The sequence below is a fragment of the Osmerus eperlanus genome, chromosome 21 (assembly GCF_963692335.1).
Source record: "Osmerus eperlanus chromosome 21, fOsmEpe2.1, whole genome shotgun sequence".
Classification (NCBI taxonomy): domain Eukaryota; kingdom Metazoa; phylum Chordata; class Actinopteri; order Osmeriformes; family Osmeridae; genus Osmerus; species Osmerus eperlanus.
In genome coordinates this window covers 2416672-2430504 of record NC_085038.1, presented here as the reverse complement: position 1 = coordinate 2430504, position 13833 = coordinate 2416672, and the positions used below count along the sequence as shown (strand labels likewise).

Genomic DNA, 13833 nt, shown 5'->3' with positions numbered 1-13833 from the left:
CAGGTTGTTCATTGTGACCAAAAGAACACAGAAAATAACACACATGATGGCAGGACAGACCCTTTGCATGTTAGGGGAGGGGATACACATTATATCAGGTGAAAAAACGCCCAGGTGTTCCATCTAAGAGGTGAATTCGAAGTGCAGCAGTTAAACTCCGCTTCTCTGAGTGCGCTCCCGCGGCTAAGTGCCTTGGCACGACACCGGGACGGGTGGAAAACCTATGCGCATGGCCTGCTGTTTGTTTCTATAGAAACCAGTAACAAACTTTTTGAGAGAGAAAAAAAACTTGTTTGTAACCTTGACAGGAAACAAAATACAACGATGAGTCTCAACCAATTTCAAATTATGATTAACGACTGCCTTATTGACACAAAACACGTGGAAAACGCTGCAATATTGGTGGCAAAAAATGGAAACGTGACCGCTGCATCTGCCAGGTTTCAGGTAACAATGTAGCCTATAGCTAGAGCTCTTCTAGCCTACTACTGTACCGAAACTCTATAGCTGGAACGCAACTTGACTTATTTGCCTCGCTATCTAGCACTAGCTTAATGTGGTTTATTTAAATGAGTTAACGGCAGCGTTGCCAACGCAACTTTCCAGATTGTTCCGCAGGCCCAGATGTTTACAGACGCTTTTAAGGATCTGACCGCCACAAGAGAGCGAGGATTCTACTTCCAAGAAAAATCATACACGTGTGTCCGGGCGGACCGAAGCTCCATATACTGCAAATGTGTTAGTTTATCAGTATAAAGTTAGCATCATATGTGACATGATATGAATTCAAAATAGTACACACTCAATCCTAAATGTCTAAAAACAATTGGCCCGTTGTAGACTTTAATTCCCTGAACTGGGAACGTTTCACTAGTAGACAGGTGTTTTTACAGGGTGTGCACGGGTTGATATTGGTGAGGACCACACTGTACGTAATTATTGCCACTTACAACGGGAGCATGTACCCCAGCGTTTGTGTGGAAGCGGTTGAGAAACTAGGTAAGATATTTATGTATTGGGATTAACATTAGTGTCATTTTGTGGTAGCCTCCAATACCAGAAGTTTTTAATCACACATACTTTGAAAATTAATGTAACTTTGCAGCGGAATACCTCAAAGAAAAGGGCAAATGAGGGAGCTGAACTGCGGGTGAGCCGCGTCTAACAGCCGCTGATAAATGATCGACAAAGCGAAGTGGCCGCCCCTTTCATGGACTGTAACAGAAAGGATGTCAAACTCAGGAGGCTTCTATTCCGCGTGATACCTGCACACCTAAATAATGCTCTGATGAATTTGAACATAGTAGGAAAAACTTATTAGGCTTGATGGATGGAACCTCAACATTGACTCTTGCAGTTGGATATTCAATCAGTCCAATGTGCAAATGTATGTCAGACTAAAATGAACTGTGTTGGTCCGGTACTGCAGTTGATCAGGAGTGTATTCTTTTGTAAACATTCATTTTAAGTTCAAAGCAAAAACTCAGCCACTACAACAGATATTTCCAGCAGTGCTGTTGGCTTTATTCATAAGATAAAGACTAGGCAAGCAGAATGCAACTCAAACACTGCACACAAACACTGCTTAACACTCCTGGGCATGCTCAGTGGGGGTACTGCTCCTTTACCAGTAGTACCATGACATGTTGCTTAGAGGCAGCAAGCATCACATTCTTAAAATGATCAAGCTGTTTAGGAGGGAGCATTGTACCAGTTCTTTAGCAACAAACTTTGTTTCAATAAACAGGTTGAGAAAAATGTGCTTTGATAAAGCAAGGCTATTCAGTTACTGTTGGAACTCAGAACTGGTGCGAATCATTTTGTGGGGCTTCTGGAATGCTGCATGTTCTAAATAGGAGCTTGTAAATCTTGGGACTTCCAGGAAACAGTGCACAGAAAGTCAACAGTAAACACGGCAGAATGGGCCAAAAAAACTACCAAATACATCTGAACCAATTCAACAGATATAGTAAAACGACCCTTATGAGAAACAATTATGAACATCTGAAGTGAGAGCAAACTGTATTACTGAGGGTAAGACTGACACCAAGCTCATATGCAAACGCAGAGGAGAAACTGTATTGATATAGGTATTCTACTCTGGTGAACCATGACAAATACCACAAACCAGAAAAAACGTTAGTGAGCGTGGCTAAAGACTATTTTCATATTTCCAATAACAAACATATGCGATGTTCAGGATAGCATAGACAGATGGGAATGACCTGGAGTTGGTGGGCAGGTTTAGATGACAGAAAACTGGATGCGATGTTTGTTGAGGCGATTAATCAGTGTGGTCTTAGCAAAAGCTGCCCCTGGAGTGTATACACCACCCCTACAGAGAGAGGGCGACAAATAAGAGGTAGATGAAAGAAATTGTTAAACCAAATCAACCTTTTTCTTTAAGTAGTAATAGTGAAGGAGGAAGTCAGAACTCACTTCTTGGGAAGGGCGTTGGGCTCGTTCAGGATGGTGATAGCTGATTGGACCATGGTTATGGGTGTGGCCACATATCCCGCCTCTAAAACAGCAAAACATTACTTCTGTCAGATGAGTGTGGCAGTTGGAAGAAACCACTGGTATTACGGTTCTATGCAACACTTGCCAAAGCTGCCAAAAGGAATGTAATTTTCAAAATTTCAAGTCACTTCTTTGAAAAAGAAAAAATAGTAGTTTAACTAATGGTTAAGAGTAGCCTGTTACAGTACAACAACCAGAGTGTGAACATGGCGGAGCAGTGACATCACCTGGGCCCTGGACGAGGGTGCGGATCTTGGCGTTGGGTCGACCTTGAGACGGGTCCTCAGTGTAACCCTCCCCATAGAAGGCGAACTGAAAGGATGCTCCCTCCATCTGACACACACACACGTCATTTAGAAGCACTGTTACGACGCAATAGAATGCCCGAGAGTGAGGGATTCTCTAGGGCGCACAGGTAGTTCCCTTGAGGAGGTTGAAAGGAGACTCTACCTGCTTCCTGGTTGGTCCCTGCTTGGTGAAGAACCCGAAGGAGAAGAACTCTGGGAACTGCAGGAGGAAGAGAATTATGAGCATTTGTTTGATTGATTGAATTTCATTAATGACTGAAAAATGTGTATACGGAATGTAATAAATACTGTAAAAATGAACCAACTGCATTCAAACTGTTACAGATGGCTTCACATACACCACACCCATAGAGCATCTCACTTGACAATGTTATCATGAAAAATGCTTCTGCTCAACATCTTGACAGTGTTCTGTCTTCACTAACAATGAAGAGAAAACATGTACTAATGAGAGGCATAGGCATATCTCCATTCTTCATTTGTCGTGTTGTGCGTGTGTCAATGTGTGCGCGTGTCAATGTGTGTGTGTGCGTGCATCTGTCGTTTTCTTTCACCTTGATCAGCAGGTTTCGTCCCCAGCTGAACTTGACAAAGAACCAAAACATCATTCCAGCGAAAAGCATCTTGATTATGTTTCCCACGCCCCCTACTCCTGCATATGCACCATACTGGACCTGGAGGTCAAGAAGATGTCAAAGGTCAAACAAAGGAGTGTATATGTAAGAAAGGGAATGTGGAGGCAGAGAGAGAATATGGAGGCAGAGAGAATGTGGAGGCTGAGAGAGGGAGAGAGAGAGGGGGAGAGAGAATGTGGAGGCAGAGAAGAAGAGAGAGACTGGAGGCAGAGAGAGAGAGTAGAGCCGCTCACAGGGTTCTCCTGGTGCTCCTCCAGTAGGAAGCGCTGGCTTCTCTTCACCACAGACGGATCTGCACCCATAAAGGGGACTGCGTACTGCTGCACCTCATCACTGTAGAACAGCGCACTCCTACACACACACACACAGTTAGCATCAACAAGACCCCCCCTCCCCCGAATTCAATCAACATCACAAGCCTGTGACCGCAGCTCGCCACCCGGAGCCCCGTGTTCACTACCTGCGCTTGATCTTTGACCCCACCACCGGGAGGGGCTTGTAGCCAAACTTCCTCCTCAGGCTACGAAGCTTTCCGCTGTCGGCGAAGCCGTAGATGGCTGACTGCCATGTGCCGTCATGGATGGAGCCTCCCTGAGAGAGAGAGAGAGAGAGAGAGAGAGAGAGAGACAGAGGGGGGGGGTAGAGAGAGATGAAGGGATTACCTAAATAAAACTTTTTTTTTTTTTTTAAGTTTGAATAAAAGACTATTCATGTTGGATGTCAGGGTAAACCTAGTCCAGTGAAAGGGTTTCTGGGATATGGAGTCTTACCTCAGGGCCTGAACTGGCCGTCAGGAAGCTCTCTACTGCTGTGAGCGTTCCTGTGACCGCACACACACGAGGAGATATTTTTAATTCAATACAAAACTTGGATTGTGATGATAGGCTTCACATGACATGCATGGGGCGATCATTCTCAATACACACACACACCTTTGAACTGGTCCCTGGTAAAGATGACACCCATGTCAGCTGGGATGGAGTCAAAGCCACAGCTCCCCACGACGTAAACCCCCTTCTCACCCGCCTGGCTGTTGTAGTTCAACTGCATGCTCTCTAGAAACTACACACATGCATGTGCGCACACAGGATTAAAAATAAGCACAACACACACACACACCACAAAGGGGATAGGAATGCAAACCCAAACGAACAGCGCTGGATGAACCAGGACAGGGTGTGATTAGATTGGGATAGAGCAGTAAATAAGTAAGGTCTGGTCTAATGGAAAGCAGCATGTAACTGGGCATGACTACTGTCCTCCCTGCTGGAGCCTCTGTCAGACAGCCTCTCTCTTCACCCAGGCTTCACCCAGGCTTCACCCAGGCTTCACCCAGGCTTCACCCAGGCTTCACCCAGGCTTCACCCAGGCTTCACCCAGGCCCATAACCAGCGTCCGAGTTAAAGTGAGGTCCAACCAAAGACGTCAATAACAGATCAGGGATATTTACATTACATTTACATTTATTCATTTAGCAGACGCTTTCATCCAAAGCGACTTCCAAGCGAGAGCTTTAACAAAAGTGCATAGGTCAATGATCATAAACAACGAGATAGCCCCAAAAACATTATGAGTAGCCAGAACATGAGCATACATTGAGATAAGCAAATAAGTGCCAATGGGAAGAAACACAAGAGCATGTAGTTATATTCAATGTTTCTATATTTGGGGCAGGGCGGTATTTACATAGATAATAGTGGCTCTTTTTTTATTTTTATGTATGAGGTCTGAACTTTTGGAACCTCTCATGGTCCTGGTCTCACCACAAGTGACCTGGAGTAAGAAGGTTGACTGTAGGTCCAGTTCACCAGTTCAGACCGCATCCAACTAACGGGAGTTCAATGGGGAGTAGAGGAAGCAAGAGAACACAGACAAAGAAATGGAATGCGGCCCCTCTAGTCTGCCTATTTAAGAGGTGAAGGGTGTGAGGGAACGAGAGGAGGAAGGAAGTGAACAGGTCTAGAAGTGGGACACGGCCACTCCAGTGAACATACAGTACCTGGGGCTCTCCACAGATGTCGATGTGGTGTGCTCCATTCTCCACACATGCCTTTACCACGGGCTCCCCCCAGAACCTGTACTACACACAGACAGACACACAGACAGAGTTAATGTCAGAAATCCAGTCTATCCATAACCAGGCATTAACTTCTAACTACCTGCTTAATCTAGATTCTAGAGTGTGTGTGCATGACTGACAGAAAGGGGGAATGGTACAAGGTACATTCAGTGATTTCACACTCGCTGATATTGTGCAAACAGCGATGTTGTGTCATTCCTGATATCTGGGTTATATTCTTCACCTGGAATGCCAGGTGATGAAATAAACTAATATCCAGAGGAGCTATGCTAGCACTTCAATCTAGGTCAGAGAAAGCGCTCTCTTTGGGATTCGCACTGTAAGATAGACAATTATATTCTGAGTCTGACACCGCTGTGCTGAGTACTATCACTATTCCGACCTTGACAATCACACTCATTGTACCTCAACAGAGCGTGCTCTGTCTGTGTGTGTTTGTGTGTGAGAGAGAGAGATTGTGTATGTATCCTTACAGACAGTGGGATACTTACAGGCCCCACACAGTTGAGAACGATCACACCCTGTTTGCACATGGCTGCCAGGGAGTCCGGCTCTCCTACATCTGCTACGATGATGTCCACCTCCGTCCTCAGCTCTGGCTTGCCTACAGCACAGGCAGAGGTCAAGAACAAGACCAAACACCCCCCTGGGACTCCCCATAATCCCCACTTCAACAAGATCTACTGACGAACACTGTACTTATGTAGGCATCGCATAACTTTACTCATTGAAAGAAAGCTTGATAAAAAAAAAAAAAAATGTTAGCTATATTCACGTTATTTGCTTTGTACACTTAATTAACTACTATGTATGTCTAGTGATCAGATTGGATCATCCAGGAGAATGCTCTGAAAATCCGATTAGAGCCTTTGTTGAACACAATTGCACATGACGCACAACGTCGAACGCAAAGCAAGCAAACAAAAAACATTCATATTACTACAAGCAACACGTAGAATTGTACAGAAATAAAACGACATACTGAGGGCGGCAGCCGCCTGTTCCAGAACTTTTTCCAGCTTCGGGCTGCTTCTCCCAGCAACGGCCCATTTCAACGTCCCCTTTGGTCCCTCGGACGATGTACGAGCTACCTCTTCCACTACAAACTGCCCTGTAAAGCCCGAGGCTCCGAAAATAATTATGTGATATGGCCTACTAGTAGAAGTTTCGACCTTTGCCATTGTTACAATTATCTAGCGGTTGAGTTACTGCCTTGCACTGGAGTGGAACTGCAACTGGAATCAACGACAGCAGCGTGGATCTATTTGACAGCTCTGTCTATTCCAGAGCGAACTAGCAGACAGCTGTACTTCCGTAGCTTAACCTAGGGTTAATGCGCAATTTAAAGCTCAGCTATCTTAATGGGCGCGGACTACCTGCGGGTATTAAAGAAGACACCGCAGTTTTGATTGTTGATTGCAATCATGTATAAAGTGTTTTACTTCTGTGTGTAACCATCAACTATGATTATATGTGCTTTTGACGTGTTTAAAAGACTAATTTGTGCCTGCAGCATGTAGCCTACTTCCGTACATTTTCTCAAGTAGCTGTGCTCCAATTGAATACAAGATTATGGGCGTTCCAATGCATGTATAGATTTTGATTGGATGACTGGGAAGTGACACTGTAGTGTCACTTAACTCACCCCTGTCTTAAATTGTTACCGCACATGTATCACTATTTTTTCTTCCATATTTGTTGTTAGATGTATTATGTTTGTAAGAAATGTGTTTATTTTTTGGTAATAAAAAATAAAATAAAAACAGTAAAGGAATTGGAAAAATAAGTCTCACTGTCGCCTGAAAATGACGCAGTGAACATGCACCCAATCCTCCATCATCAGGCACACACGGGTTGCGAAAACATTGAGGGCAAATACGAGCTCAATGTCACAAAATTGGAAAGGATGTATTATGTAAATATATTAACTGAACTACAAAACCCGGACATAGTGGAATATAAGCTATAAAGGTATGTGAAGTCTTGAATCGATACGAAAAGCATAGCAAAGGTTGCGATTATATAGATGGCATTTTGCTATAATTAGCTACCTAGCTTTTACCAGCAACAGCAGCACAACGTGACTAGCTTAGTTTTCTGTCTTCTAGTTTTCTGGCCAGCTAACTTGTTAAATCATTTAAACTTGTCTGCAAACAGCGCAACAACTTTTACAGTCTAACCTTTACAGTAAGGTTAGCCACGTGCATGCGTTACATGTCGTAAAAGTCGATACCAAAGTCAACTTGGTGCCAGCTACTGTATATGCGACTCCAATATTAATACCGCTCGTAAGACAGAGCTACTTAGTATTAATATTTTTTTGTCTTTGCCGTATCATCATAAAACACCAGCTAGATCTTAAAAGTAATGGAACTGCACGTAGGGAAACTCTTTAACGCATCACATACATCCCTACCTTATACCTCTTCTCTTCTATTCACAGGTACCGGTCTCTCCCCCCTTTCTCTCTCTATCTGTCCCCCTCTCCACCTAGCCATCATGTCCACCCAGGTGTGCAGACTCCTGGTTTTGGCGATGCGGTCTGCATGCTGTCGTCCCGGCAACAGGCCCTGTGTAAGGCCCCAGGTGTCCCTACGCTGTGGTCCCATGGCTCAGATCCCCCAGAGACGCTCCTACAGCCTGGACTCACTGTCGTCTGGGCCTGGGGGGCCCCAGGTCCATCAATCCAGGGGGGACAGGCTGTCCCCGTCCTCCGCTCTCCCCCACAGGCGGCTCTCTGCTGCAGCCATGTCTGTCAAGGTGAGTCTACACACACCCACACACACACACACTCACACAGATACACTCTGTGGAGAGGAGGGTTTCTGTTCTGTAGAGCACAGTTTTTAACGATTGTGTGTGTGTGTATAGGACCACCATTCTCCGCAACGCAGGTATGATGATCTGGATCTGGGCAGCGTGGAGGAGAACACTCTGAAGGCCAAGACCTGTAACACTGTGAGGCGCTTCCTCGTAGAGCCTGACCTCGCCAACCTGGTGGCTCAACACATGGGTCCAAACCTGGAGGACAGCAAAGCCGTCATCTTTGACTGCCACCCAGGTGGGCGTACTGGCGGACAGATGGGCAAAGGGATTTTCGATATGAGCCTAAATACCAAGGTTGGTGTTTTAGAACTGGGATGTAGGACTCAGATGGATGTGCTGTGTGTCCCAGGTCCAGGGGTGCTGACCAGAACACTGCTCAACGCTGGGGCACAGAGAGTGGTCGCTCTGGAGCCACAACGATGCTTCCTGCCAGACCTCCGGGTAGGACTCACACACACACACACACTCACACACACACACACACACACACACACACACACGGTAACCTTTCCACAGCCTCTTGTTACATTGTGTTGTGTGTGTGTGTGTGTTCAGGCCCTGGAGAGCAAGTTGGATGGTCAGTTGGATGTGATCCAGTGTGACTTCTTCAATCTGGACCCTCTGACAGTGGTTACCCAGAGATCTATGGTCAGAAAGGCTGACAAGCTCTTCAGCGACCTGGGCATATCAGAGGCCAAATGGACTGATGGTGAGACCCAGGCACATTCACGCACTCGGGAAAGTTTCTCTCACACACTTTGTTTTTGGAAACATATTTGTGAAAAAAATAAGTTTGAAAGGTTGCAAAAATAGTGTATATATAGTGTGTATGTATATAAATAGTGTATATATAGTGTATATAACAAATAGAAAAACTATTTGTTTCTGACAAAAGTTTTGAGAGGTTGAAATTTTATTTTCAAAAGAGTTGACAAATACTTGATCAGGACTCTACTGTGTGTGTTCAGAGCCCTCTGTTAGGATGGTGGGGATCATGCCTCACATGACTGAGAAGAATAAGATGTGGAGGCTGGTGTACTTTCTGTTAGAACGCCAATCCATCTTCCACTACGGACGCATCGAACTCAACCTGTTGATGAGTGAGAGAGAGTACCTGGTGAGAACACACACGTCGGGAGTCAGGTGGCTGAGCGGTTAGAGAATCGGGCTAGTAATCAGAAGGTCGCTGGTTCGATTCTTGGCCGTGTCAGATGACGTTGTGTCCTTGGGCAAGGCACTTCACCCTACTTGCCTCGGGGAAATGTCCCTGTACTTACTGTAAGTCGCTCTGGATAAGAGCGTCTGCTAAATTACTAAATGTAAATGTCTTCACACACTCATGAAGACCGCTATGGTCGCAAAGAACCACTGCTTTGGCTGTAAAGGGATTTTTTTATCTTTGGGCCAATATGGCAAACAAGCCAAATCCCTTCTTCCTCAACACTGATTACCTGTGGACAGATGACTGTGATGATGATGATGATGAGGAGGAGGAGGATGGCGATGATGCTCATGTTCTTCTCCCTCAGAAACTGCTGGCTCGGCCAGGAGACATGGAGAACTACCGAGGGATTGGAGCTCTGTGGCAGATGGCCTGCAACATCCAGCTGCTGCACAAGGTGGGAGGGAGGGGAGGGAGGGGAGGGAGGGAGGGAGGGAGGGAGGGAGGGAGGGAAGGAAGGAAGGAAGGGAGGGAGGAAGGAAGGGAGGGAGGGAAGGAGGGGAGGGAAGGAGGGAGGGAGGGGGCATTCAGGTTGAAAGAGAGGGGGTGCAGTAAAATGACGGGGAGGGAGATGGGGAAGGGAGAGGGAGTAGCAGATGGAGAGAGGGAGGAAGAGAGAAGTAGGGTGAGAAAGGAAGATGGTAGGGGAAGGGAGGAGAGGAAGAAGAGAGGGGGATTTGACTAACCAACATGTCTCCTATTGGTTGTGTCCTGCAGGAGCCCTGGTCCTCCTTTGTAACATCCTCTAAATCCATCCATGTTAAGAAGAGCAGGGTAAGAAACTGGGCTTCAAACTTCACCTCAGACTCCACAAACAATCATCTACAGTCAAACAGTGCATAAATATGTATAGAATAAGAAAAAAAATCAAGGATCAGAATTGCATAGTTCCAACAGTTTTTCAGTGGCCAGTAACAATATCTCAATCTCTACAATATTACTTGGTACAGTGCCACAAAAACAGTGTTAAATCTTAAGGGAAACATATCTTCCTTGTAATATAATAAGATGTATTTATTTACTCATGTTGATAAGCCGTGATTGGTTGATTATGTTAGTCCAATCAGGAGGGTAAACTCTGTTAAAATAACAGGTGCAGTGTTACCTAGCGACCCAAAGTTGTTGAAGTGTTGTCTTGACGACATTGCCCCGACCACAGCTCCCCAACCAGCACATGTGTCTGGTGCGCCTGACGCCCAGAGAGGATCTGTTCTCGGCCCACCTCAGCCCCTCCAACTCCTCAACGCTCATCATGATGGTCAAACAGTGTCTGACCAAGAGGAAGGCTCTGCTCATGGACAAACTGAAGTATGTCACTCACACACACACACACACACACACACACACACCTCCTTTCCCTTCTCTCCATCCCTCTGTGATCTCCTGCTCTCCTCATCTTCTTCTCTTGTTGCTCATCCTTCCTTCTCTCCCACACCCTCCTCTTCACCTCTAAATCTCCCTCCCTCCCTCCTCTCTCTCCCCTCTCCTCTCCTCTCATGTCTGTCTTCCTCTTCTCTAACCCTTCCTCCTCCTGTCTCTCCCAGCCTGTGGAGTCCAGAGAGTGGCCCTAAACTGCTGAGTCAGATGGGGATGCCAGAGGACATCCTGACGGGTCACGTCTACCCCCACGAGTACCGCCAGCTGTTTGAGCTGATGGAGGAGTCTCAGGAGTTCACCCAGAGCTGGCTCTACCAAGAGGTCCTGGACAACACAGAGGAGAGCTGGAGCTGAACAGCACCGCAGCCAGTGCCGCCCGCAGGCCTGGAGGGGTATTGCGACCGACTCTTAAAAGTAGAAGCGCGTGGTGTCTGTGAAACCTGAAGTACTGGTGTTGGATGATGCCTGCCCGTGGCTGGCCGTGATCAGGACTTGATAGAGGGGATGTGTGTCAAGCCTGGACCTGCGTTTCCATGGAGAAGCAGACACTGCAGGCAGGAAGACAGAATCAAGGTCAAGAGGCTGGATACTGACTCGTTTAAAGCCATTTCTTTAGACAGGTGTGGGTTTGTGTGGGTGTTTGTTTTATACTGTAGGTTTTTTTTTAGATGCAGCACATGAAAATGAATGGTTGAATCAGCAGATTTTTGGACTGTGCCTAAAGAGTACTACAGATTCTATGTGTTTGTGTCTGTTGGTTCTGTATAAAGTCGAGACAATTCACTTAGCATTCAAGCCAACTATGTAAAAAGATATTGATAAATGACGGTCTAATGCAGAATGCAACGTGATAATGTTATTTGGGGCACATAACAACAAACCTATCGGATCGTTTGTTCTTATTAAAAGCAATATAACGTAAAGGCCGAGACTGCGGTTTGCTGGCAATAAAATGGTTATTAAACTTTTAAGGAGTGAGTTATTTTTCCAAAACGGAAGCTAGCTAGTTTTAGTTAGCTTCCGTTACCTAGCAACCTAGCATAATACTCGTAGCAATGCTACTACCTGCTAGTGTTACTTGTTAGCCTCCTAATTGTAAATTTTGAAGCCATACTATAGCATTTGTCATATAGTTTTTGTCTATCGGAAAAGAGTCGGTTGGAATGTTCAGAATCACATATGTGTGACGCTACTCCTTAACGGGTTTATCTGACTTTGACTTTGAATGTGCATACACAGTACCATTACCTGTATCCTCGAGCTATAACCATGACCTGGGGATGAAATATTTGGTGGCTGATCAGGGCACGGGGCCGTAAAGTAAGTTTACCGACTAAGACTGGCTTTTTCGGTAAACTCGCTTTATGGAACAGGCCCCGGGGTCTCCAAACGCTACAGTCCAGAAGGTATTCCCCAATTCAGTCCCACGCAACTATTCAAAATGCTATTGAATTATGTCTAGCTTTTCAGGTAAATAATTTACACATTATCTAAAAGTAGGAAATGAAGAAAGCATATTTGCCAACCTCTACTTGTTAGCATTCTGTAAATTACAGTAAATTGTATGCTTGTGTTGTGTTTTGCCGCATGATGGCGACAAAATATCTTCATTTGGATCAGAAAGCCAAGGTATGTGTAAAAAAGACCGACCTGCAAAACATTATTCTATAGGTAGCCAGGCAGCTAGCTGTGGTCTGTACCCAGCAGTGCATCTCCGCGACGCGGCGATTCGAGCATAACCTACGAATTGGTTTACTGTTACTGGTGAGTAACTACAAATAATTGTTAATCATTTGGCTTAGTCAACGGCATACAACTATGACATTAACCAACATTCACAATGCCTGCTAGCTTAAGACTGGCATCCAGATGTGTTGGATAGCCAGTGAGCTAGCTAACGCGCATTTACTGAATGAGCTTGCTGGTTAAAAACATCAGCACCAGTAGCTAGCTGACTAACAGCAAATATATACCTTTAAATGTATGCTACGATAGCAGGAAAGCCATCACATATATGGGTCTCAATAGAGTGGCATCTGATCTGATAAGTTGCCCGTATACTGCTAGCTAGCTAGCATGTTAGCTTTGAATAGACCGTAAAGATCAGGCAAACACGATTGAGGAGGCTTGTACTAAGCAAGGAGGAGTACTTTTAGAATGACAAAGGTAGAGCTAAAGCAGACCTATTCTAAAATCGGACCTTTATTTTCTTGGCAAAACAGTCATGACTTGAGAACCGCACTTTAATCGTCTGGAACATTACATTACATACAGGAGACACCGATTCCTGACCCAATGCAGTCTATTTCCCCAGGACAGCCTGTTGTATATTATTAATCTTTTATAGCTGGATTTAATGTCACTTGTTTCAGATGTGTGTGAGTTTTGCCAAATCCACTCCGGTTCGGTTTTTAAACATCCAATACTTAGGTGTGTGTTGCAGACTTCCAACTCTTGTATCTTCCAAGATGTGTGTGTGTTCTTGTCTTTCATTATTCATGGACCCCCCTTGTAGAAGATAGGCAGAGACAAAGAGGGTGGGTGAGGGATGGAGGAGGAAGGGGAGAGTTGGCGAAAGAGGCTGGAAAAGGGAGGTTGGAGGAGGTAGAGAGGGACATTGTCCAGCCTTGTGCCATCCAGTTCCAAGATGTTGGTTTAACTATTTCTCCCTCCCTGTCTCTCTCTCTGTCTCTCAGTGTGTGTCTCTCTCTCTGTCTCCCTCTCTGTCTCTCTGTCTCTCTCTATGTCTCTCTCTCTCTGTGTCTCTCTCTCTGTTTCTCTCCCTGTCTTTCTCTCTGTCTCCCTCTCTTTCCCTCTCTCTGTCTGTCTCTGTCTCTCTCTCTGTCCCCCTCTCTCTCTGTCTCC

General features: G+C 45.4%; 4 protein-coding genes across 6 annotated transcripts in view; 3 read left to right on the top strand and 1 right to left on the bottom strand.

Moving 5' to 3' along the window:
* Positions 1–188: 188 nt before the first annotated feature.
* pfn4 (profilin family member 4) lies at positions 189–1895 on the top strand. The gene is made up of 4 exons (XM_062446709.1): positions 189–447; positions 607–738; positions 894–999; positions 1106–1895. Exons 1-4 carry the CDS (start codon positions 325–327, stop codon positions 1132–1134), a joined length of 390 nt encoding a protein of 129 aa, XP_062302693.1. The 5' UTR covers positions 189–324; the 3' UTR covers positions 1135–1895.
* LOC134007311 (saccharopine dehydrogenase-like oxidoreductase) lies at positions 1499–7039 on the bottom strand. The gene is made up of 12 exons (XM_062446688.1): positions 6526–7039; positions 6035–6147; positions 5463–5543; positions 4396–4525; positions 4234–4283; positions 3924–4054; positions 3697–3814; positions 3383–3502; positions 2971–3027; positions 2748–2853; positions 2440–2521; positions 1499–2335 (listed from the first exon to the last, which is right to left on the bottom strand). The coding sequence occupies exons 1-12, from the start codon at positions 6722–6724 to the stop codon at positions 2245–2247; spliced, it is 1278 nt and encodes a 425-aa protein (XP_062302672.1). The 5' UTR covers positions 6725–7039; the 3' UTR covers positions 1499–2244.
* Positions 7040–7357: 318 nt separating this feature from the next.
* tfb2m (transcription factor B2, mitochondrial) lies at positions 7358–11939 on the top strand. Its single transcript, XM_062446684.1, has 10 exons — positions 7358–7514; positions 7987–8303; positions 8415–8604; positions 8719–8810; positions 8925–9078; positions 9338–9486; positions 9899–9988; positions 10309–10365; positions 10751–10899; positions 11136–11939. The coding sequence occupies exons 2-10, from the start codon at positions 8043–8045 to the stop codon at positions 11320–11322; spliced, it is 1329 nt and encodes a 442-aa protein (XP_062302668.1). The 5' UTR covers positions 7358–7514; positions 7987–8042; the 3' UTR covers positions 11323–11939.
* Positions 11940–12614: 675 nt separating this feature from the next.
* cnsta (consortin, connexin sorting protein a) overlaps positions 12615–13833 on the top strand; it is a 9823-nt gene continuing 8604 nt past the window's right edge. Inside the window, exon 1 of one of the 3 annotated variants that reach the window (XM_062446678.1) lies at positions 12615–12732. The gene's annotated coding sequence lies outside the window, so the exon portion shown is untranslated. The remainder of the gene's footprint in view (positions 12733–13833) is intronic. The other 2 variants (XM_062446677.1, XM_062446679.1) reach the window with 2 other exon arrangements.